This window comes from Hibiscus syriacus, unplaced genomic scaffold, assembly GCF_006381635.1.
Source record: "Hibiscus syriacus cultivar Baekdansim isolate YM2019G1 unplaced genomic scaffold, ASM638163v2 tig00111377_pilon, whole genome shotgun sequence".
NCBI lineage: Eukaryota > Viridiplantae > Streptophyta > Magnoliopsida > Malvales > Malvaceae > Hibiscus > Hibiscus syriacus.
In genome coordinates, this window is record NW_024063073.1 from 412898 (window position 1) to 438606 (window position 25709).

At 35.4% G+C, this 25709-nt stretch overlaps 2 protein-coding genes and 1 pseudogene across 2 annotated transcripts; 1 reads left to right on the top strand and 2 right to left on the bottom strand.

Annotated features, from left to right (window-relative positions):
* LOC120159825 (uncharacterized protein At3g28850-like) lies at positions 1–974 on the bottom strand. The gene has a single exon (XM_039170361.1). It carries the CDS (start codon positions 889–891, stop codon positions 40–42), a length of 852 nt encoding a protein of 283 aa, XP_039026292.1. The 5' UTR covers positions 892–974; the 3' UTR covers positions 1–39.
* A 14106-nt stretch (positions 975–15080) lies between these two features.
* On the bottom strand, positions 15081–16466 carry LOC120159821 (annotated as a pseudogene).
* Positions 16467–20758: 4292 nt separating this feature from the next.
* LOC120159799 (dof zinc finger protein DOF3.5-like) lies at positions 20759–21580 on the top strand. Its single transcript, XM_039170343.1, has one exon. The coding sequence runs from the start codon at positions 20759–20761 to the stop codon at positions 21578–21580; it is 822 nt and encodes a 273-aa protein (XP_039026274.1).
* The last annotated feature ends 4129 nt before the right edge of the window (positions 21581–25709 follow it).

Sequence of the window (25709 nt, forward strand, 5' to 3'; positions counted from 1 at the left end):
AGTGAAGAAAAAAGGATGCAATTATGGTAAGTAGACATTTCAGCAGCACACAGGGCATATAACCAGTCCATTCTCATTACAATCAGGGCAATTCATGCACAATTCATCGCCTTCATTTTCTGAAAAAACCTTGCGGCTCCCATTGCAGTTTGAGCAGACCAGGAACCTGATGTTGGCACAATCAGTACACATGCTGCTTGAAGGTATCCCTTCCAGGAGCTTCTTTAGCTTTCCTTGTTCGTGAAGTCGAAAAACTTGGTCGGCTCCTCCTATGTCTCTTCCCTTGATGAACAGCTTTGGGGGGACCACCCTGCCACCATATATCCTCCACAGTTCTTCCCTGAACCTCATGTCCATTGAAACATCTCTCTCCTGGACCAATATCTTGAAACTGTCTAAAAGAAACCTTATACTGCTGCAGTCTTCGAATGTTTTTCTGATTCCCCTCAGACTTGTCGTGTAGAAAACCACTGAATCTTCTCCTCCCGGTGGACATTTCTCTTCGAAATCTGATAACTCTGGATGTTCTTCATTCTCCCCTTTCACTTCTTGTGTGCTACGCTCATCATCGATAATGGTCTTTGAAGAGATTGGAACTATGCCTTGATCGCCAACATCGAACTCCGACAACTCGGTTTCTTCATCCTGTTGATCTTTAAAACTGACTACTGGTTCCGGAACATTGATCTTTTTGCTTTTGCAGTCTTGCTCTTTGTGAACCGATAGGTTAAGCTCAAGGACTGAGCCCTGTTTGGAAGTGGTGATAGTATGAGTTTGGGTTTCTTTAGAGATCTTCCCTTGAGGCCTTTCATCTCCTTTGACAGTGATGAGATACAAGAAAGCCCCATAAATGCATTGGAGCCACTTGAAGAAATTGAGAAGGGAAAGCATGGAAGGGAATGGAGTTTCGAATGAGAAAGGCAAAAGAGAGTAGATGTTGGTGAGGAAAATTGGATGATGAAGATTCTCTTATGGCAGGAAAAATGGAAACTGTAAAACTGAAAAGGGTGTTTGCTGGTTGCTTTTAAAAGCTTTCAATGATCACCGAAGGAGTGGGGTACCCCTTCCACTCGACCTGACCAAATAACCAACATTCTTGGTCGCCTCTTCATGGCATAAGGGGAAGAGCATGCATCATACAACCAGGCCCCTACCCTACCTGCAAATAATTCACCGAGATAATCCAAGTTATACATGCATATCATGAATAAAGATAGTAGTAACATACAATATACATGTTAGATACATGGATAAGAAAAGGAAATGCATTGTAACATTCAACTATCAGCCACAGATGATGCCTACCAGACGCTAAAATCAAATTCAGTGCATGTCAACTCATGCTTGTTTGCAGTGAACATCTTCATCTTCAGAGTGTGTGAACCCTGCACAAGGTTAAAGATCTTCAGAGGTATTGTTCATAGGGGTACAACCAAACGCTAAAAACACCATTGATTTTGGTTGCATAACTACAAATACCATCGTCCATCATCGGACGAGACACAAAGCTATCATGTAATTAGCCAACAATAAATGGCGTCGAGTTCCGGACTACAAGACAGCCTGCAAACCAATGTTGTATATACAAACACATACAGTCCTGAGTCCCCAGCATCAAATCATAACACCTTGCATCAAGTAACGAATAGATTCACTGGAAGATATTGATTAGTTTACCTGTTGTTCTGACGTTGAACAGTGGGAGGCGAACTTAAACTTAGGGGGAACGAACTAAAATTCCGAGTGGCGAAACAGATTTTCAATAAGAAATAAATAGAAAAAATTTAAAATATATGGTAATTTTCAGATAAACTCCTCTCACAATGTATAGAAAGGCCTCTAACAAATTCATATGACCGTCCAGAATGAATCTAAGATCTGACCACTAGATCTGTCTAACTCATTAGTATATAAATAGTCATAATTATACATCTAACACCACCGGTTAGGGCCACTATAAATACTCCCGGTCAAAACTGATAAAATGGCTTAACCTTCCGCAACTTAAAGACACTCTTATTTTTCATTATCATCACCGTCCTCGTGTCCAGCTCTTTCTTTCACAAAGAAACATCGACCAATAGTCGTTCTTTCACTGACCGCGACTCTTCGCTCAAACCAAAAGGATGAACCGCTAATGACCGACGAGACCAATTTATTTTTGTGAACAATTGAAATGATGAACGTGGACAAATCTCATGAACCAGAGAATCGGTCAAGATTTGTCTCAAAAATCAAATTGAAAGGTGTATTATTATACATAATTCATTTTTATTAGAAAATAAGAACCTAATTAAAAATAATAATATAAAAAAGATATTATTATAATTATCTCTAAATATATAAGATAATTATAATATTATATCAGCTGAGATTTTATCACCAACCTCATCCTTTAAAGATCATGACCAGACTCGCACCGAATTAAAACTTTTAAGATAAAAAATCAACTCAACCAAACCGAGTCGAGTCAAAATTTGTTGAATACAAATGAAATGATCATCCATCCTTATAATACTACTAATAATACTATATGATTCAAACATGACTAGCTAAAGCATTAACTAACTTATCTCAGTGTTTAAGTAATTGTTATTATTTTTTGAGGTTACGGGTTTGAGCACTAGCATCTGCGACAGGGTGATTGAGCGTTCATTATCAAATGATTAAGAATATTTTGAATAAATATTATTTTGTAATCACTTTAATTAATAAAAAATATGAGTACTTAAATCTATCTCTTTTAAGTTGTGGATTCGATACTAATTAAAAATGAAACTTCTTTCCTTCTTTCAAGTAGGAATTGTTAAAAAAAAAGGTCAGGTGTAATTTTAAATATGACAAGTAAAATAAAACTAATGGTGAAAGGACCATCTTCGGACCTTATTTGAAAACAAAAACTTTGGACCTTATTCTCAAATTTATAGATTCGTCACTGATTTTACTTTGATTAATTTGGATCGACTCAAATTGCATATATAATTTTGATGGGTGAATCTCTAACGATAATCTTTTATACACACAAATACTCGAACTCACTTGCCATGAGTCACCCAGTAGGTGAGTCATCAATCTTTAAGCTCATATTTTATGATATTAAACATGCCATGATTTTTTCAATAATAAAACAATTTTTTCAATAAAAAACTTTAAATTAAGTACCTTGATATATATAATCCATTTGAATCGAATACTCACTTGCAACGTCACGTGGACTTTTTATTATTAGTGCACATTGATTTTTCTTTTTTCTGTTTTGGTTGGAGACTAAATTGATAGTCTTTTGCCAGATTGATTCGTGATAGATACGGATTGTAAAATATTTTAGAGAAAATCGCCTCAGTGACCAAAAAAAGTTATAATATACGATTTTAACCAACTTTTTTTGGATTTGCCAAAATGACCAATAAAATCGCAACGCGAAATAAAAATCGCAACGCGATCCCCAGAATCGCAAATCAGTTTCCAAAATCGCAACGCGATTCTTGAAAATCGCAATGCGATAGTACAAATTCGCATTGCGATTTTCCAAAATCGCAACGCGAATATGAAAATCGCAACGCGAACACATAAATCGCAACGCGTATCCGTAAATCGCAACGTGTATCCGTAAATCGCAACGCGTATGGGTAAATCGCAATGCGTATCCGTATATCGCAACGCGTATCCGTAAATCGCAACGATAATCCGTAAATCGCAACGAGAATCCGTAAATCGCAACGCGATATTTAAAGCGCCATTATAATCGCTACGCGTATTTTATTTTCAAATTACAAAAACGAATATTAAGACAAAATCCCGTAATCGCAACTCATAACCTAAAACCTAAAATCACAACTCAGTCCCATCTCCATCTCTCACTCTCTACGGCGAAGAAATCCGTCCCCATCTCCGAATATTTCCGTCCCCATCTCCGGCGAAATCCCTCACAACCATTCACGGTCAGAAATCCCTCACAATATTCAGAAATGGAAAATCAACCTCCGAGGGTTAGTTTTTTTAATTATTTTTATTTTGAAATGTTTGCATTATTGTAGGTTTTTCATATTGAAACTGATGATAAGTTTACTGGTCATTTCAATAATAGATTAACCATTTCACTTAGATTTCATTTCGCGTTACGATTCTGTCGTTGCGATTTTCAAGTTAGTATTTGTCTTTGTCTTTGTTCTGTCTTTTGGTTGAAGTAATGCAATCCATTCAAGTTTCAATTTGCAGAAGAGTCGCAACGCGAAATGACAATCGCAACGAGATAATCGCAACGCGAAATGAAAATCGCAACGAGAGAATCGCAACGCGAAACCAAAATCGCATTGCGATTTTCATTTCGCGTTGCGATTCTCTCGTTGCGATTTTCATTTCGCGTTGCGATTGTCATTTCGCGTTGCGATTCTCTCGTTGCGATTTTCATTTCAACCCAAAGACAAAACAGTGTTGCAAATTTTAGTTTCAAGAATAAACTACTACTTTTTAGTTTCAAGAAATTTTTAGTATATCTTCACAGCGTTGCGATTCTTTCGTTGCGATTTTGGTTTCGCGTTGCGATTTTAAGTTGCGATTTTCATTTCGCGTTGCGATTTTGGTTTCGCGTTGCGATTTTAAGTTTCGTGTTGCGAAAGTAAACTATTTCTTCTTCTGCAAATTGAAACTTGAATGGATTGCATTACTTCAACCAATAGACAAAACAAAGATAAATACTAACTTCAGGGTATTAGTTTGAAACATATTTTTCTTTGTTATCTGATGCATTTTGTGAACTATGATAGAATAATGACTTGGGTGAATACAATGCAAGTTTGAAACATATTTATCTTTGTTTTCACTGTTTAAATATCATGTCTGTTTATTTACTGATTTTTGTATTTAATTATTTAGCGGCCCGATAGAGTGGATGCTTTACGTCGGGTTATGCTTGCACGACGGAGTTCACGCATCAGACAGCGTGCACGTGCTATTAAGTCTCCGTACACCCCAATAGTGCGAAGACACCGCAAGAAGAAGCCCGACTCGCCTGTCATCCCTCAAGAGTCCACTCCTATCGTTGAAGAGGCCCCCCCTATCATTCCTCGAGAGTCCCCTCCCACCGTTCAAGAGGCCACTGTCATCATTGAAGAGGTCCCTCCCACCATTCAAGAGCCCGATTCACATGGCGTCATATGTAGGCTTCTTGAGAAACCCTCTGACGTGCCGGACATGATGGATTCAAGTTGGCTCTCGTATGAGTTACCGGCCAGTACCATACCGGTATCTGAAGAGGAGAGGGAACAACTACCGGACACAATTCTGGATAACACCCTTTGGGCTAAGACCGCTGTTGATTTTTATCTACATGAGCAGAGCCAGGGGTGTTTCACTGACATATGCAAGCTCACCGATGATATCTATTTGTTGCTTGATCGGTCTTGGTGGGGCGTATTATTAGGGGTCGAAGACAATGGCTATTTCGATGGGGGGGTAAGTCTTATATTTTTCTTATATTTCAATTTGATTAATTTTTTTTTAATTTATGTAAGTCACTAATATATGTCTTTTTTTGTAAAACAGCATATCGATGCGTGGGTGACACGTCTTCTAATAATAAGAAAACTTAAGAAAAATAAAATATACGATATACAATTATGCCGACGTCTTTTCACGCCGTTCACTTGAAGAATGCACGAGATGAATCATTTGATTTGGGCAATGGACAAGCTAAACTTTATCCTGCATGGTGGGAGGTCGATAAGGTTAGTATTTATTTTAGATTGAGTTTAAAGGTTTTATGAAATAAGTGCGTAAATGAATGAATTATTACTTATGATTGCAGGTGTTTATCCCTGTTTTGGAACGTAAACATTGGATTCTCGTCGAGCTTCAGCTCCCATCCCTTAAGACAATAGTGTATGACAGCATGATAAATTACATATCATTGGCTGATTTAAGAGATGTTATTAAGGGATGGAGCTCTCATTGGCTAAATTCTTGGATGCGATCAATTATTGGACTCGTTCTGGAAACAAGAAGCCAAAGAAGCTCAATATTACAGTTATTAGAGACGAGACCGCGCCACAACAAACGAGCGGAGCCAGAGGAGATTGTGGTCCTCTCGTATGCTTGGCGTTGGAGCGTTTGACGACGGGAAGCATCAAGTATCTACCTCCCACCGATAGAGATAGAGCTGCAGTAGGCTTGTGGTTTCGGCATTATATGGCTAAATCGATATATACGAGACGCTGCCTACCTGCATCCGCGTTATAAAAATGTCCATAAACAATTGGTAAGTTTATATACTTTTGGTTTGAAAATGTTTGGTTAAGTACCTAGAATTCAATAATTTGCTGTTTGTAGGTTTTAGATGTGTAGAAAGTGTTGTTTGAGCAAATGTTGGTTTCTGCAGGTTAATCTCAGAAGTGAACTGCGTGAAAATGATGTATGGCTGCAAAAGTTGATTCAATAGTTTAATTGATTGTTTTTTGATTGTTTAATTGATTTTGTAAAAGTTGATTCAATAGTAGATGATCGGAAATAAGAATTATTGCTTATTTTTGATTGTTTAATTGATTTGTAAAAGATGATTTGTAAAAGTTGATTTGTGTAATTGATGCGAACATAATTCTTATTTGTGCTTGTTTAATTGATTGAAATGTAATGGTTGATTTTGTTGATATCTGCATTATGTTGAAGGCAAAAATGACTATCGCAATGCGAAATGAAAATCGCAATGCGAAATGAAAATCGCAACGAGAGAATCGCAATGCGAAATGAAAATCGCAATGCGGAAATGAAAATCGCAACGAGAGAATCGCAATGCGATTTTCATTTCGCATTGCGATTTTCATTTCGCATTGCAATTATCTCGTTGCGATTTTCATTTCGCATTGCGATTTTCATTTCGCATTGCGATTCTCTCGTTGCGATTTTCATTTCGCATTGCGATTTTCATTTCGCATTGCGATTTTCGTTGCGATTTTTATTTCCGCATTGCGATTTTCATGTTGGGATTTTCATTTCGCATTGCGATTCTCTCGTTGCGATTGTAATTTCCGTGTTGCGATAGTCAAATGCATGCCTAATAGTGATAACAACTGAATAACAAGAGTTGGTTAAGTCAAAATGGTTGGCCTGAGTCATTAATTCAACTGAAAATGTTAAAAGTTCACACATAAAATCCACATAATACAACGTTTGCATATGAGCTTTTGATGGCAACGTTTACATAATACACATAAAATGTTAAATGTTAAAACGTTTACATAATACAACTGAATAACAACGTTTACATAATACAAAGTTCACACCATATGAGCTTTGGATTTTGATGAGGATCCATATTTTGGTAGAGGAAAAGATGATTTTGATGGCACTGGTGATCCACATGTCAACCTTGTATGACCACTTTCCTTGCACCGACTACATGTCGATCTCTTCTTCTCTTCACCCCTAGACGGTATACGATCGTGACTTTTTGGTCGGCCAGGTAGCCTTCTGTCCATGGCTGGTGGCAAAACTGTTTGTAAGTCATCTGGTATGTCCCACTCAGAAGGATGTGGAATAGGGTAGACAATCTCGGCATAAGTCTGTCGATAAACTTCTGTAGTGTAGCAATCCATAGTGTATGCGCTTGAATCATCTTGGTTTAAATGAAGAGCAACTTTTATAACATGGCCACACGGATAACCAGATGTTTGCCATTTCATACAACTACACGTCTTTGCATTTAGATCGACTAGCCCATTTAAGTTATTATCCAGTACTTGAAACAAAGTGTTTGAACATGGTTCAACTCTCCATGACGTTGACTTCACAACACGTTTCGTTATCTTTTTTTCAGTCCATGGTGTAACACGATGTTCCAATGTTCCTGTAAATTTAAATAAACAATACTTAGTAAAATATATAAATATGATAAGTTACGAATTCAAAGAAATAATACCTGCATGGTTTCTTTTCTTGTAGTACCACTGTTGAATAGAGGCTCGAAAAAACTCCATTAACATAGTAATGGGTAATTTCCGGGAATGACGACTTAGAGCGTTGATTGATTCTGCACTATTAGACGTCATGAAACCATATCTTACTCCAAGTTGATGTACTCTTGACCATCTTTCAAACCCGACATCTTCTAGTGTTTGAGCACACTGAGGCAAAACACGTCTTAAACAATTTATATGCTTATTGAAATCCACTTCCCGATAAGCTTTTACAGCCTTCCAGTATGTCCATTTGTGCTTTTTTATACCAGCAGACCTTGATTTTAGATTTCTATACAAATGAACACCACAAAGTCCATGAAAAGCATCTGGGAAACACCTTCTAACAGCGTTGTCAATTGAGTTTGCCCTATCGGATATGATTGTCAGATTGCTAATAGGACTTATGCAATCCCTAAGATGCCCCATAAACCATGTCCATGAATCAGAGGTTTCAGATTTGCCAACCCCGTAAGCTATTGGCAATATCCCATTGTTAGCATCCATGGCTACTGCTAATAAGTTTACTCCAAGGTATCGACCTTTCAAATGTGCTCCGTCAACTATAATAACTGGGCGCATGCAAGTAATAACGAACGAATCTACAAATAATATACACAAGAAATATAATCATTTAAATGTGAAATGCATGTAACTAACAAAAATGAGTCAACAAAATTATATTGATTTACTAACCGTAGCACCAATGGCGATAAACAGCAACTCAAAGCGTCCATCTCTATCTGTTTTGATATGAGTTACCGACCCAGGATTTTTCAGCTTTAAATTGTGACAATAAGCCGGCAGTTGGGCAAACGATGCTTCTGGCGACCCCCTCAACAATTCCAAGGCATAACATTTGGCTCTCCAAGCTTGAGAATATGATATACTAATCTTGAACCGAGCATTCATGTCAGTCATAATTTCATGTCCCCGATATACCCTGCCATTCAAAAACATTAACTCAGCCAGAAAACCACCCAACACCTTTTTGTTTGCCTGTCTATGGTGAGGAAAAACTTGGGTTCTTGAACATGTATGTTTATCAATAAAAGTCCTAACTTGAAACATTTTGCAATCTTTTATTCTCTTTGCAATCATACGCCACGTACAGTTTTTGTCAATCATACACCTTGTTTCGAAACGATCTTTGCTTGATTTGTTAACTTTTAGTTGATAGCCATCTTCCACACATTTCGTATACAAAGCTATCTTCAAGTCTTCCTTGTATCAAAACAATCATCTTTCTTGATACGAATAACTTTTGTGTAACAATCAACTGCTTTCTTTATCAACTCTTCTTCCGGTATCTGAAGTAATTCTGGCATATTCCAGTATACGCCCGTGGCATTTTCTTTTCTTCGGGGACTTTTTCTTCTTCTTTTCTTCTTCAGGATTATATGAATTACAGAATGGATGTTCAACATGTTCATTCACAGTCGTAACTTCCTCCTCATTATCATCATCAATACATTCTTCGGCAACGGCTGTTTCATCATCAAAATTCGGGTATTGACCAATATCAAAATCATTACACGCAGGGTCTGTTTCTTCTTCTGAAACATCATCAAAATCCGTGTATTGACCAATATCAAAGTCCGGATATTGACCAAGACCAAATTTCGAATACTGACTAGTACTCACAATTTTTTCTGTTGGCTCATCATCGTCTAACTGGTCAATACGAAAACCGGAATTTGGTGCTGAAAGTTGATTGGGATTTGGATTAGAGAAAGGTTGTGGGTTTTGAGAAAAACTTAGTTGATTACTACCCGCTACTGACCCAACAATACTACTTCTAGGTTCAACAACATACAATGTAACATCATCTTGTGAAACACTAATGTAAGCAATGAATCGTTCAACATCTTCATTGTCGGTTAACAAATAAACTTTACCATTTCTCTGATAAGATAGCCTAAATCCACTTAGGGGCTCTAAATTCAATTTATTTGAAACACGTAGCATTAGAGTTTCATAAGTTAACTTTTGTAAAGACAATTTTAGTTGAAGATTCATGGGTAAAGGCATATATTGTAAAACACCATTAACATTATCCCATGACCCTCCAAAACACAAATCTATCCAAACATGATCAACATTAGATGATTTCATGGTTGTAAATTAATTTACTAAACAGACGAGCTGCGAAACTAAAACCTGTTGCCGGATTGGGAAGGATGTCGTTGGATATAGGAACGGATGTCGCCGGAGAGAGTGATAGATGGAGATGGAATGAGTTGCGATTTAGGGATTTAGTTTATGATTTCAGTGTTATATACCCAAAATTTCAGTGTTGTGATTTACAGACATATGCCCTACCGGATTTACAGATTCTCGTGCGATTTACGGATTATCGTTGCGATTTACGGATTATCGTTGCGATTTACGGATTCTCGTTGCGATTTACGGATACGCGTTGCGATATACGGATACGCATTGCGATTTACCCATACGCGTTGCGATTTACGGATACACGTTGCGATTTACGGATACGCGTTGCGATTTATGTGTTCGCGTTGCGATTTTCATATTCGCGTTGCGATTTTGGAAAATCGCAATGCGAATTTGTACTATCGCATTGCGATTTTCAAGAATCGCGTTGCGATTTTGGAAACTGATTTGCGATTCTGGGGATCGCGTTGCGATTTTTATTTCGCGTTGCGATTTTATTGGTCATTTTGGCAAATCCAAAAAAAGTTGGTTAAAATCGTATATTATAACTTTTTTTGGTCACTGAGGCGATTTTCTCAATATTTTAACATCAAACTTAATAATTCATCTGTATTTTTAATTTGGATAAAGTTCAGAAGTTGTCCCTCAACTATAGTGTATTGTTTTATTAATCCCTCGACTATTAAAAGTTATAAAATGATCTTTGACTATAGAGTGTTGTTTCGTTAAGTCCATCGACTATTAAAAGTTACACAATGGTCACCGACTATTCGTTATGTTTCAAACTCACCCTTTTTCCGGTTAAAAATTGACGGTATTCTGAGCTGAATTTAATCTGTTGATTGTGATATGATAAAACTTGATCCCAAAATCTCAAACAACTATCATATCCTAGTCATCATGTCAACTTCCAGCTTAAACAATCGTTAACTAAAAAGAATGAGTTTGGAACATGTAAATAGTCATGTGACCATTTTGTAACTTTTAATAGTCGAAATATTTAACAAAGCAACATCCTATAGTCCGGGGATCATTTGTGTATTTTATCCCTTTTAATTTCCTTAATATCATTTATGTATCACTTTGTTCTTCCTGTCATAGTAATAAGATTGATATAATTACTACTAGGGGTGAGTGTTCGATCGAGTCGAGTAAAATATTTCGAGTTATTCAAGTTGGCAAATTGTAATACCCCAAAATTTTGGTTAGTGATCAAAATGTAAAATTTGAAAGTTTAGTGATCAAAATATAAAATTAAGAAAGGTTTAGGTACCTAAGTAATAATTTTCCCAAAAAGAATTTCCCCCATAAATAGATAGTTTACTCTTGAGAATGGAGTTTTATGCAAAATAGATTTTGATCCAGAAATTTTGTTAAAAACTAGAAAGTATTAAAGTCCGGTAAAAATTCGGTAAATCGAATCAAATAGAAATTTTAAGTAAATTTGAAGGGCAATAAATTAATCTTAGAAATATTATTTCCACATGTTAAAATGATGAAAAATAACATGGAGCATTGGATTTGAGAATTTATTTCCATATTCAATTTGGATCGTTGGATGAAAATGACAAGATTGAAATTTTTGGAAAATGGCATGGGCAAAGTTGTAAAGGGTAAAATAATTTTATTTATATTTGAATTTATAAAGATGATAAGGGTTATGTGGCTTGGTATGAAGGTAAATATCAAGTTTCATTAATGGTACAATGGGCATTTCTCATTAAATGAGTTTTATATTCATTTAAACTTAAATACATGATAATTAACATGAAATTAAGGAGAAATTTCACGAGACCAAGCCAATTTCAGCTCCATTTCGTGGCCTCCATGTCCTAAGGTAAGAGAAATTTTATTTTCATTTTTGAGCAATTTCCTTCGGATTTTGGATTGAGCCGTGAAATAGAAAACTATTTTATTCTAAAAACACTATCATTTGGTATCAGTATTGCATGCTAATCTTGTTTGTGTTCAAAGATCCCAAATTCTAGGTTTTATGGAATTAATGATGAATTTTGATGTTTTGAGGTCGTAGAATCGTTTCCAAGCTTGTATGATGATCAAAACTTCCTGAAAATGTTTCCATGATGTTTCAGCCAACCATAATTTAGGGAAGTTTATGTTATGATGAAATTTGATTAGAGATTTGATTGTAGAGATTTTATAAGGTTGAATAGAGGTTGATTTCATGCTCGAATCGGATCAAAATCGAGTAAAATCCAGAAAGCATGGCAGCAGATTATGCTCAAAATAGCTTCTGTCAGTCAACTTTGAAAATTTGTTATTAATCGTACAAGTTGAATTAGAAGAAGTGCCTTGTATGGTTAAATTCGTATTCAATTCTAGTTTTCAGTGGTACTAACGAATAATTTTTAAGTATATAGATTAATACATAATAATATTTCTTCAAGGTAGTGCAAATTGTCTGAATATGAAATTTTGATAAATTGGGTAGTAGAAACATTTGAAAACAAAAGATTAATTCTAAAGCTTAGTGAGGCTTGTATTTTGATTATTAATAAAGTGTCAAAGTAAATATAATTTATTTATTTATTCAGTTATTTGATTGATTACGACTTATGATAAGTCAACCGGAACATATCGGGCTCAACCGCAACCAAGGGTCCACACACTTGACATGGAATAGATGGTTGCAATCGGGCAACAACCTCAGCATGTCACTGCTTTTGTAATCCGCCAAGCATATGAAACAACATGAAGCCGTGGAATCGTTCTTCTGGAGCTTGGCCTCCGAGTAGAGCAGCTTTGGGTAGCTCTTCATGGTGTCCTCGTCGAGGCCTATGTCGATGACAAAGCTATCGGGATCGATGTATGGCTCTCATCTAGTCCTTCTGGACCGCGCTTCCTGTGACGTTTGAGTCCTGGTGCAGAAAAGGATGCCAAAATGATGGTGGCGATTGTTACTCCTATGACGTACCCGAAGCTGCCGATGCTATTGGACCCTAGAAGTCCGTTTCATGTGAAGCCGATGTGGTGCTCATGCTCGTAATAACGTCCTGAAACCGTTATTGCATATTCGCTATATTTGTCATCACCGTAATAATGTCCGTTGTGTATATAATCAATAAATGCAGTGCAGCCGAAAATTCGACTGTGATCGTGATTTAAATCCCTGATAAAAATTCTGATCTAATCGTAAGGTATAATGTGTCGTTGGATTTGAGTTAAGGTCTTCATCTCTTGCAACTGAAGTCTCCACATTCCCTGCATTAGCATAAGAATAAAGGTGGATTTGGGAGCCATTAGTACGCATGACTTGATCTTCATCTTTCTACTTGCATCTTATAATACTTTAACCCATTCTCATCAGTCATGTATGAACCATTTATTCTAAGAAGTCTTCGTCACGAGAAGACTCCCCTTTCCTCACGAGACAATCCAGAAGAGTTAGAGGTTTCAACCAATTGCAAGGCGGTGGTGTTACAAATAAATAATTATGGGAATTGGGAATACTTTAAACTACATGAAGAAACCCATAATCAGATTTAGAGTTTATCGTATCAAATTTGTGTAAAAAATAGAAAGACAAAAAGTATTAGAGGCCTCTTTACTTTTTAAAAAAAATTAATATTGCCTTTGTATTATTATTTTCTCTCATCTTGGACTACCACGTCAGCACTGTGAACTGTCACATCAATACCGTAACGGCCAACGACGAAAAACATTCGTCAAATGCTCTCATTAGGTTTTATTTTCTGAGTTGGAGGGCCACATTGAAAAAAATAATAATACGATGGTCATATAGTTTTTCCCAAATTACAGGGATCACTGATGTCTTTTGCCAAATAAAAATAAACATAGAGTTTTAATTTTTATCTATAATTTATAACAACAACGTAAAGAACATAGACATGCATTAATTTATCGAGTGATTAAAGATTCCATATTATCATAATTTGTATGAGTTCTAATTAATTTTTTAAATTTTATTATTCTAAATTTTAATTATTTTAAAAATATTTTTACATTTTAAAATATCACTACAAGTTAAAACATATAATTAAAAATATTTTAAAAATAAAATTATTTAAAAAAGATTTAAAATAAAAATAATTTAACAATAATGTTATAAATTTAATTTAATGTTAAATTTTGAACAAAAGTACTTAAATGAAACAAAACCTAAACTCTAAGTATGATTTTGAAAAAAAATAAAAGTTTAGTAAAATAATCAAACTGTAGTTTAAGTACTAAATACATAATTTACCCTAAATAATAACATGGCATTGAATACGAGTGTTGGATCGAGTCCAACTTAAAGAATTTCAAGTTATTCGAGTTGACGAGTCATATTTTACAATTCGAACTTGATTTTAATTTTTTTTAGTCAAGGTAAGTTTATAAATTCGAGTCAAGTTGAATCGAGTCGATTTTTTGAGTTTCTACTTAAATTTAATTGTCAATATTTATAATATTATTACATTATTTGATTTTAATTTAAGTGACTTTCTATAATCGTATATATATAAATATTTCTTTATATTTTTCATACGTGATAATATATATCATACAAAGTTTAAGGACTCGACTCAAACTTAAAAATAAATAAACTAATTACTAAAATTTTGAATTATTCAAGTTGTATTTTACAACTCGATTTGAATTTGAATTTTTTTCAAGTCGAATCGAGTTTATGAAATTAAAACTTAAAGTCAAATTGAGTCGAGTTTTTTCAAGCCGAATCGAGTAAAAAATTTGATTTTTCAAGTCGAGTCGAGTTTTAGTTACTCCTATGAATACTTATATCCATACACCTTTCAGAACATGTAAACAGTATACGTAGCAAAACCAAGAAAACATGAAAAAAACTAAACCAAAAATATTGCTAGATACAAGAAAGAATCAACAATCAAAATGCCTCAGCCCATCAAGTTTTCAAACTAATCAAAAATATAGAAGTAAAAAAGGACTATAGTCTCTCAAGCAACATATGCATAGCTAACACTCCGATCGATAGCTGATCAAAGCAACTTTTAAGGTGGAGGTGGAGTTGTTGTTGCCGGTGTCGCCGGAGCAGGACTGAATACGGTGAATAACACGACACAAGACGATGAGCAGCAAGATTACGATAGCATAACAAGTCCATTTCCGGGTGTTTTTCTGGTAATTCCTAGCCGTTTGCAGCCGCTCCGTTCCACCTCTCACAAACGAGTTAGCTCGGTTCACTTGGGCTCTCATGTCATCCAATTGCTCGCCTTGAGCCTGAACCAGCACTGCCATGTCCATGAAAACTTGGTGCAACTCCTTGAGATGCCTCTCCAAGTCCTTCACGGCATCATGCCTTTCTTGAATCTCATTGATCGTGTCCAAAATTCTTCCCCTTCCTTGTTCTTGAATAGCTTTTTGCAAGAATGTCTCACTCTCCCCTGCAAGAATGTTAACACCAAACGAGTTCCCAAATTTTGTTCATAATTACGATTTCAAAGTTTCAATTGTTAATTCAACATATAAAAGAGACTCAATCTACATGTATGTTTGCAAAATTTCCAGATTGCACCCAAATTACTCACTTAGCTTAGCATATAATCGTCCCCAAATTAAACATATCAATCAACCAAATGAAAAGGATTTGGAAATTTCCAGATTGCAGTATGTAACAAGAAGGGTGAACTGACCTGTTGAAATCAGAAGATCAAGAGTCTTTTCATCTGGGTTTTCTCCGGTACCGTAAAATACCTTCTCTGAACAGTATCTCTGTACTCAGACGAGATCCTCTCCCTCAGGTCATTGAAACTTTCCATGGAATCTTTCAACTTCTTTCTCAACCCGTTCACGACCGAAGTCCTCGTCCGGTCGGAGGAAGAGCCCGGTCCACACTCGGGCAGGCCCCTGTTAGCGGCGTTGGACCGGTCAAGCGCCTCCAGGCGAACCTTAACGAGCTTGGCCTTTTTCAACGCCGTGGATACGTCGGCGTCCATCTTGGCCCTCAAATCCCTCACGGCCTTCGCGCTGTGCAACGTCTTGCTCTGCTCGTGAGACGAGGAGAGGTTTTTCGTTGAGCCTCTCGAGCTCCTTCAGCTCGTCTTTGACGGACTCGACATCGTCGAAGAACTTGTCGAGGTTGACGCCGCGAGGGGTCGAAGCCGATTCCGACATCTGGACCTCGTCGTGGTGTTGGTGATCGGGAAAGACCCTTCGCTTCGGAAGCGAGAGAAGGAAACGAGAACAGATTGTTCATGGTTGGTTCCCTTATTAAAATTCTCTTCAAGGGCTTTAAAAGCGTTGGTTGGATCCCAAGGAATGATCTTAATATGTGGGGAAGGCGATTGGTGTATGTAATCAAGTCATGGAATCCATTTTTCTTCAAGAGATTTGAAAAACAATGATTTTAGGAAGGTGGGAAATTTCGACAAAACAGGATTGGACAAGTGAAATCACAAACTAGAAAATCCAATTTCATTTTCGGTAACTGTTCATGTTGTCCTTTTCTAGAAAGGGAAAAAAAGGAAGCATCTTGGAAGGTGGAAGGAAGCAAAGAAAGGTCAAAGACGGTAAGAATGTAAACCTGTTCAAGTAAATTCCAATGCTAAAAGAAGGAAGAAAACGTTTCGTTAATTTAGTTTCCTAATTATCTTCCTTTTCGATCTTGTTTTGGATTGAAAGGATCGTCATTCCCTATTATTTTATCATTGAAACGCTCAACTTTCATCAAGAGTGGATTGCAACAGAATGATTAAACGTTTATAGTCAAATGATTAAAATTATTTAAAATAAATATTATTTTATAATCATCTTAGTTTAATAAAAAAATATATTATAGTTTTATTTAATCAGATTTTAACTATATGCATACATATAAATTTAAAAGTATCTAAATTAAAATTTATTTAATTTTCATAGTAATGATTCCAAATAGTTTCTTTCCGAATTTAATTGGAATCCATCACAAACCTGGCCATACAAAGTAATGAAAATGTTGGTTGGTTGGTTCACCTAATTATCGGAACAGCGTCTCCATTTTGATTTGATCCGCCACCCTGCTCTATACGCTCCTTCACTCGCATTGTTGGCTCCTTGCTCACCCATTTCACTCTTAAATCACGTTTATAGTCGCACTAGGGACGAATAAAAGTTGATTCGACTCAAAAATTATTTTATTTATTCGAATCAATTTAAAAAAATTTGACTCGAATTGACTTCGAGTTGTAGTTTCATAAACTTGACTCGACTCGAAAAAAAGTTCAAGTTCAAATCGAATTGTAAAATACAACTCGAAAAATATTTAGTAATTAGTGGATTGATTTTTCAGTGTGACTTGAATCTCTCGACTATGTATAATATATGTATATTACATATGAATATATATATATATTCATATGTATATATTATATGACTATAAAAATCATTTAAATTGAAATAAAATAATAAAATAATATTTTAAATAATTACAATTAAATTTAAATAAAAACTCAAAATTTTGATTAACTCGAATTCTATAAACTCGGTTAGACTAAAAAAATTCTAGTCAACTTCGAGTCGTAAAATAAGACTTACAACTTAAATAATTTAAATTTTTTTTACCGGACTCGAAATACCAGCATTATTATGAATTGGAACCACCGATCCTAAGTGAAATTGCATAAGAAATGGAAGGAAAACTTTGGATAAATATAGGAATGAAAGTGGTATCATTAGCATTTAGTGGTTAAGACGGCTAAATTCATTGATTTATCTGCAGAATCTTGATTGATATTATAGTGTTTCTCAACAATTGGTTGATTCTTGAATTAAACGCTTCATCTTGATCCCTCAGTCAGCTCTGAGCCTGAGGTATTGATTTCCAGTGTTGCTAAAGGAGGTGGAAACATATCTTGTGGAAGTTCCGGCAATGGAGATTCCTTGAGAAGAACTTTGAGAGCTTCCCCTGCACTAGGCCTTTTCCTTTCATCAGGATTAGCACACCATAATCCCACTGACATCAAGCATCTCATTTCGGTTTCGTCGAAATTTTCTAACCGTGCATCGGCAGGGACGACGACGCAGCCGGCAAGGTATAACTGCCACACCAACCTAACCAGCGTGCCCTTTCGATTCGGTTTCCTCCCACAGCAAATCTCCAACACCACAATCCCAAAGCTGTACATGTCCGTCTGCGAGCTTTTCCTTCTTGCAAGTATTCCGGTGCTAAGTATCCGTATGTCCCGATGATCTTCGTTGTTTGAGTCTTCTGCCCCCCCTCAATAAGCTTCGAAACCCCGAAATCGGCGAGCTTGGTTGTGAAATCCAGATCTAGCAACACAATGTCTGATTTGATCTCTCTATGGATGACACACTGCTCCGCGCCTTCATGAAGATAATTAAGAGCGAATGCCAATTCAATGGCTATCTTATGCCTTGTGTGCCAAAAAAGTGTCAGTTCGCCATGAAGATGACTGTCGAGGCAGCCGTTTGGCATTTACTCATAAACAAGTAATAGCTGGTCTTATTCATGACAATAACCGATGAACCCCACCAAGTTTCGATTCTTTAAATGACTTATTACATTATGTTCGTTGATAAAAGAACTCTCGGATTCGGTAAATATTCTCTTCACGGCAACTACTCTACGATCGTCCAACTCTCCTTTATAAACATGTGCCGACGCTCCTCGGCCCAATCTTTTGTCTTCCCCGAAGACATTGGTAGCTTTAAATAGTTATTGTAAGAAAAAAAATTTGGTATGCCTCCTCCATCAATATGAGGGCTCACTTCATTCGCTCCATTTGTATGACCATCCCCGTCTACATCCCGATTGCCGCTTGGCATCCTATTCGGCCGTGACCAACACGGAATGCCCTTCTTTGGCCGCCAGAGGAAGAACCAACCTGTACATAGGCCAAGTAACAACACGACTGAACAAACTGGAACAAGAACAATCACATATGTTCTTATGTTGTACCCTTTACTGGGATTGGTTTCGAGATTTGAAGTAAATTTCCATGATTTAATGGTGTTGTATTCTGTGTACTGGACTGTACCAGCTGAAAATCCAATTTTAACCCACTGTGGGAGATTTTTCTTTAGATCAATCACACAAGAAAGAGAAGAGTTCCCCATAAAAACAGGGTGTTCATCGTATGTCCAAAACACACTCAGGTTTTGTGCGGTGGCATTGTAAGTAATCCAAACGTTAGCCACTTTCCCAGTGTTTGAACCGGCAATCCATGGGGCATAAACAACTGATTTCATTGAGCTGTTATTGATCCCAACATGTTCTGTTGGTGGATCCCAATCTCCATACTCAACTGAGACCACCTGAGTTTGGGACGAGGCATCCGCGGCGCTGCTATTCAATATCCCAAGATAACCCCCGCCGAATTTGGTGGTATTTGGTAGCCCACAGGAGCAAGGAAAAACGCAAATCCATTGCCGTAAATAGTCGCATTTCTGGTTTTGATGGTGAATGAGAATTGGGTGGTGAAGTCTGCAAGCGCTCCGGTGGATGAATCCCATACGCGAATAGGCTCCGAGTACACCGCCCGACCAACACGGCATAAATAATCCACGTTGTTGAGTTCGATGTTTCCAAGTGAAGGATGGGCGTCTCCTTCGTAAACTATGCTATTTGCTGAGGCAACGAAACTAGTAATGTTAAAAGACACCGGATGCGCGAATGGAAGAAAAAGTAGGATGATGATAAAACAGCATTGAGCATTGAGACGGTGAAGACGACAACATGGGATTGAAGATATGGTTTGGTTCGAGCACTGTTCCAGACTTGTTTCAGATATAAATATAGCTAGTAATGCAATTTTTTTCCCGAAATGGAAAGAACGAACAAACAAGTCGCCATCGTTCACTATCGGAGATGAACTGTTGAAAACAATGCAGCAACGAGGCGGTGTCTTCTTGGAAGTTCTGCATAGAACAATGATAGAGTCTGTCCTTATTAATGATAAATGGAAAACCATCAGATAGATCCTAAAAACTCTTGTTAATCACTTCTGCAAAAGAAGACAGAGATAAAAGATCACAAAGGCCTTCTAATAAAACCATCGATCCTTTTTTTTCTTGTATTTTCTATTGATAATCCGTTTTCGTTCCCTAAAATCTTATAAGTTGATTTCCCTCGAAATTTTATATATTCGTCCACTAACAAAAAATTATGCATCTGTCGTGTTTGAAGATGTATATGCTCACTTTTAGCTCACCATTTTTAGCATGCCCTTATCAAGGATCATGGCAGCAAGTGTTGTATGGATGGAATGAGAAGCAACTCAGAGATGGTGGTTTTGAGAAAAGTGAGTTAATTTTGTTCAACATTCTCAATCACATGCACATTCATGAAAATCTGCAAAAAAGAAAAGAAAAGAGAAATGGTACATGATCCAAGAAGCGCATGATCCCAGATATCCTCTCTTGAAGTTATCATTCTAGGGACTAAAGAGATATTCACGTGCATTGCCCGTGTGCATCTGTTTTTATAACCTATTCACCGGGGGAGGTTGTCTCCTAATGAAGATAACCTGATTGTGCCTCTCGAGGCATTTGCTTCCTATAACCTGATCGTGCCTCTCGAGGCATTTGCTTCATATAACTACATTCCCATGGCCCCATAAGCCTTCATGCGTGCTCTCCAACAGATTTAACCTAATTTTCTTGATGAAAGGCTACGGAGTTGAAGGCAATTATTTGTTATGGAGAGATGGAAGCCTAGTGTGGAGGTATCACCAAATTGTCCCAGGTGTGGCTCTTCCAATACCAAATTCTGCTATTACAACAATTACAGCTTGACACAACCGAGGTACTTCTGCAAAGGCTGTAGAAGATATTGGACTAAAGGAGGGTCCCTTCGGAACGTGCCGGTCGGAGGCGGCTGCCGCAAGAATCAAAGAGGTAAGTCGTTACTAAGGATGCCGACCGATGGTCATGTCCCCTCCAAGAGTTTGTCAAGTGGTTTAGTTCCTCGTTATGGTCACAAAGTGAATACCTTATCCAAGTCTAATATCCCCTCGGATGTGTCTGGTGGTTCTCACATCGATCTGGCACTCGTTTTAGTGAACTTTTTGAATAATAAACAACCGGAAAACAAGTCTGGTTTCGATGCGCCGGAATTTCCCAGCGAGTTCGATCCGTCAAAAGAGTTCATAAACGTGGAATCGAGTCTTCAGCTACCAGGAGAGAATGGTCTTGTTTCATGCCTAGCGCACTCCGATATGTCCATAGAAAATCATCTGAGCAACAATGGTCAAATATACTATTCTGGATTAGAATCAGTTCACAAGCATCAAGATGGAGTTGATCAACAATGTACGGGCCATGAAACAAGTAACTACGCATTGCCGCCTCTGCCAGGCGATGATTTATCTGGTCAAGAATATTTTCTGTGGCAAAATCCTCTTTCCTTGCAAGCAACACAAGAGCCAGTTCTAGGACCTGAAACTCAAGACCCAAATCTGCTGTTTGGTGATTGGAGCCCATTTGATTTGTCTAGTGATGATGCTTTCACCAGGACTTGAGGAAACCATATGCATGCACTTCCCCCATCTGCAATATCAGTAATTTCTTTCCCTATTTTTGCTTGTTTCCTTTTTTTTCCCGCTCCGCGAATGTTTATATTAAGGTTAAAACGCTAATAAAGCCTATAAACTCATCAAACCAGAATCAAATCATACTATAGAAGCGAACGAAGCCTCGGCTTCTAGTTGAAACGAACGTATTAATATTTGACAAAGATAATTATGTTGTTTGCTTAAAATGAGCTGGAAAACTAAAAAATTGAAATAGATTTTAAAAAAATTGTTACCAAAAAAATAGATTTTAAAAAGGAAGAATATATATGTTCTGTTTATGTTATATTTTGCCTTATGTTTTATGTTATGTCATATTTTATATGAGTTGTAATTAAATGCATGTATTAAGCGGTTTCAGTTGATAAGAGATTATTATTATCTTTTAAAGTCTCGGATTCAAGTATAATGTTTGTAAAAGTGTATGATCGTTTATTGTCGAATAGTTGAAAGCATTTCAAACAAATACTACCTTATATGCACCTCATAATAATAATAAAAATAATGTTTTAATTCATATTGTCATAAAGATTAAATTTTGAGAAATAATTAATCTAGGGATTTTCTTACTTAAAAAATCCAATTTCTCTCATTGGTGTGTCGCTCATCTCTTTTCTTTTTTCGTCTTTGTTGATTGGCGGCGACACCAAATTTAATGTTGGTTGTCGACCGTCGGTATTCTTTATTGTCTTTTTCTTTTCGATATTGTATCTCTATTATCAATAAGTCTGCATGTATAACACGTTTTCATATGCTTTTTTGACATATTTTTCAGTTGTTTTGTCGTTTTTCATTTATCTTTTTTCTAAAGGTTGATTTGACATCACCACGACTGGTCAAGATGATACTTATCTGATGTCTTGTTGATCTTCCCTGCTTTAGACCATCGGATTGGATTTGAATACTTGATTTGTGTTCGTTGATAGCTTTTCACATCACTCGAGTTTGATTTACAATTTGTCAATGGTTTTTCAATAGTTTGATCCCTTTTGTGGTTTGTTTGCTGATGCGATCAAATATGTTTGTATTTATCTTTGTTCGAGTTTATTGGTTTGATTTTTTTATCTTTCCATGTATGATCCTTATGTGATCTTAAGTTGCTAGTTTTGTTTCAATGATTATAAGAAATTTTCCTAGTTATGTGTTTAATTTACGATTGCGATTGTAAATTTTTATTGTAATTTGGGATATTTTCTATTTTGAATAAAATTGGTTGCTTCTATTAAAAACATTTGAGAAATAATTACATGTCAAAGATATCACATCAACTTGACAAATATTCACTTAACATATATGCTTAAAATTTTGTTTCGTTTTAAAATATTCATATTTTAACTTTAAATATATTCCTTAATAGCATAAAAATTATAAATTAACATTTTGTCATAGAAAATAAATTCATTTTTAGCAGTAATTAGACAATTTAATGTATTTTCGTAAATCATTTAGAACTATCTGATTTCTGCTAAATTTCTGAACCATATATATATTCTCATGCATAAAACTGTTAAGACTAGACTAGACAAAATAAAACAATCATAATTTACTACTATAGACTATTTAAAAGTAAATCCGATAAATAAAACTAGTGACATAATTATACATGCCACTAAAAGTCAAAAGTAACATCATAGATGTCTTACTGATACTGATGATAGACATGACTTCCAAAAAGATGCTAAGGAGGTTTCTCACTGCACATCCTTATTTAATCAGAACCTACGCATGAAAATCATCACGCACTAAGTATAACTTAGTGAGACATTGAGTAGAACATAAGGTGCGCACTAGGCACATCACGGTGCCAATCATAATGTCATAAGATGCACTTCAGTGCAAATCATATCATTTGCACTCACGGTGTAAATACATAATGTACACGAATGTACCATAACTTAACTTTAATTTACTCAACTTAATGGCATGTCAAATGTACCTACGACTCTCAATGCAACATACATGTGCTTAATATTCGTAACATAATCATTTATAAATTCATGTCTTAAAATCATAAACAATTAAAATTCATCATTATAAAAAAATCGTATTTGGACAGTTCATACCCTAAATCCTTCATAAAACTTATTGAAAATATTATGGAAATCATCCATACTTAAATTTTTATAAATCATACTTGAAAATAAAATGAGGTTGACTTATCGCAAGTCATCATAATAATTAAATAAATAAAATGGGCAGTTCATACTCTTGTGCTTTGTTCTTTCCTTTCGGATCGCTAGGTTTATCGTGATATGACAACGTCATATAATAACATAAAATATTCAACTATATATTAGTATCGTACTAACATAATCTAAACTTAATAATATAAACTTAATAATATAAAAGTCTATAAAAATAAAATCGATATAAAACTAATTCATATTTCCATTAAAGATTCAAACTTCTCAAACATACTCTTTAAATTCCATAATTATTTATTTCCATCATCAACCCTTCGACTTTTTCTAATTACACAATCAATCCACTAATTATAAATTCTTTCTAGAATTCACCTTAATTTTTCATTAAATTCATAATAGTTCTTCACCATTATGATCATTCTATATAAATTTCTAAAACTTCCAGCACCTTATTAAAATATTTAAATCAACACTTAAATATTCAAAAGCTTGAAATTTCATCCTAAACTTTCTTAGATTTTTCAAATTCAACCATTTACTTTAATAAACTTGCAAATTGCTCCCAACTAATAATCAAACTCCAAAAACCAGCATATTAATAAAATTTCCAGCATTGTAATATTTTACTTAAATGGTACTTTCACATTTAATAACTCGCAATCAAGTCCCTAAACTTTATAAATTTTTGAATTCTACTACTAAAATTTACCAAACTTAAAATTTGGTTCCAACAAACTTCCCAACTTAAAAATTGCAGCATTTCAAATGTTAAAATTCAACATTGAACCCTCCAATTATCACATTTATGCAATAATATGCCACAATTCTCAAAACTTGTAAAATAGTCCTTTTTCTAATTCAAGCTTCCAAATTGATCTCCAAGTCACATAGAACACATCTAATATCAACTCTAGATCATAGGAAAATTTTCAATATTTTCCCCTATTTTCCCTTGAATGGTCGAATATTTCAAGAACCATAAAGCTTGATTTCCATTCAATTTCAAGCATGAATTCAACTTCTTTATACCAAATATATGCTATTCTAACCATTACAATATCAAATTCAATCAAAATTAATCCAACCTCCATAAACTTCAACTTGGCCGAATCTAATATCGGACTTTACACATAATTTTAATTATCACATAAACCTTATAATTAATCTCCAACATCAAGAACATAAAATATTTCATCAAATCCTCAAAATCCATAAACCCTAATCACCAAATCTCAACATTCAAGCATGTTTAGCTTGAATTTCTTATACCAAATGATAGAGAATTTGATGAAGAACATTTTTCTATTTCACAACTTAATCTAAAATCCTACTAAAATAGCTCAAAAATGACAAAGAAAATTTTTCCTCACCTTGTAGGGGTTTCACGGAAGCAAGCTGATGGAGAAGAATAACTCTTGATTTTTCTAGTAATTTTCCTAATACACATGGCAATTTAAACTAATTTAATTGAATTTAAATTCAATTAATGAGAAATTCCATTTTTTACCATTAATGAATCTTAAAAATTATCAAATGCCATTTTCATATTATCCATTAAAATATTCTTTAGTCAAGGATGAATCAACTTGGCTTTGACTTTCTACTTTGGTAATGTAATTTTCAAAAATTGCATTTTAGTCACTAAAATTACACTGTTTGTCCAAATCTGAAAAATTACACTGATTTGTGCTAAATTTATCTGATCTAAAATATGGAAATAATATTTCCAACCCTTATCTACCATTCTTCAAATTTTCGTAAAATTACAATTTGATCCGATTACCCATTTCTATACTAAATTTTATCGCTTTATAACTTTTAATACAAATCCCTTATCAAAAATCTGATTACCACGGAAGTTCTTGTTTAAGGGGGCTAAAATATATAACTTTTCTAAAATTATAATTTTAGTCCTTAAACTTTTACAAAATTTA

Coding starts and splice junctions, on each gene's coding strand:
- LOC120159825 (XM_039170361.1), bottom strand. CDS start 891: ATGCTTTCCCTTCTCAATTTCTTCAAGTGGCTCCAATGCATTTATGGG.
- LOC120159799 (XM_039170343.1), top strand. CDS start 20,759: ATGGAGAGATGGAAGCCTAGTGTGGAGGTATCACCAAATTGTCCCAGG.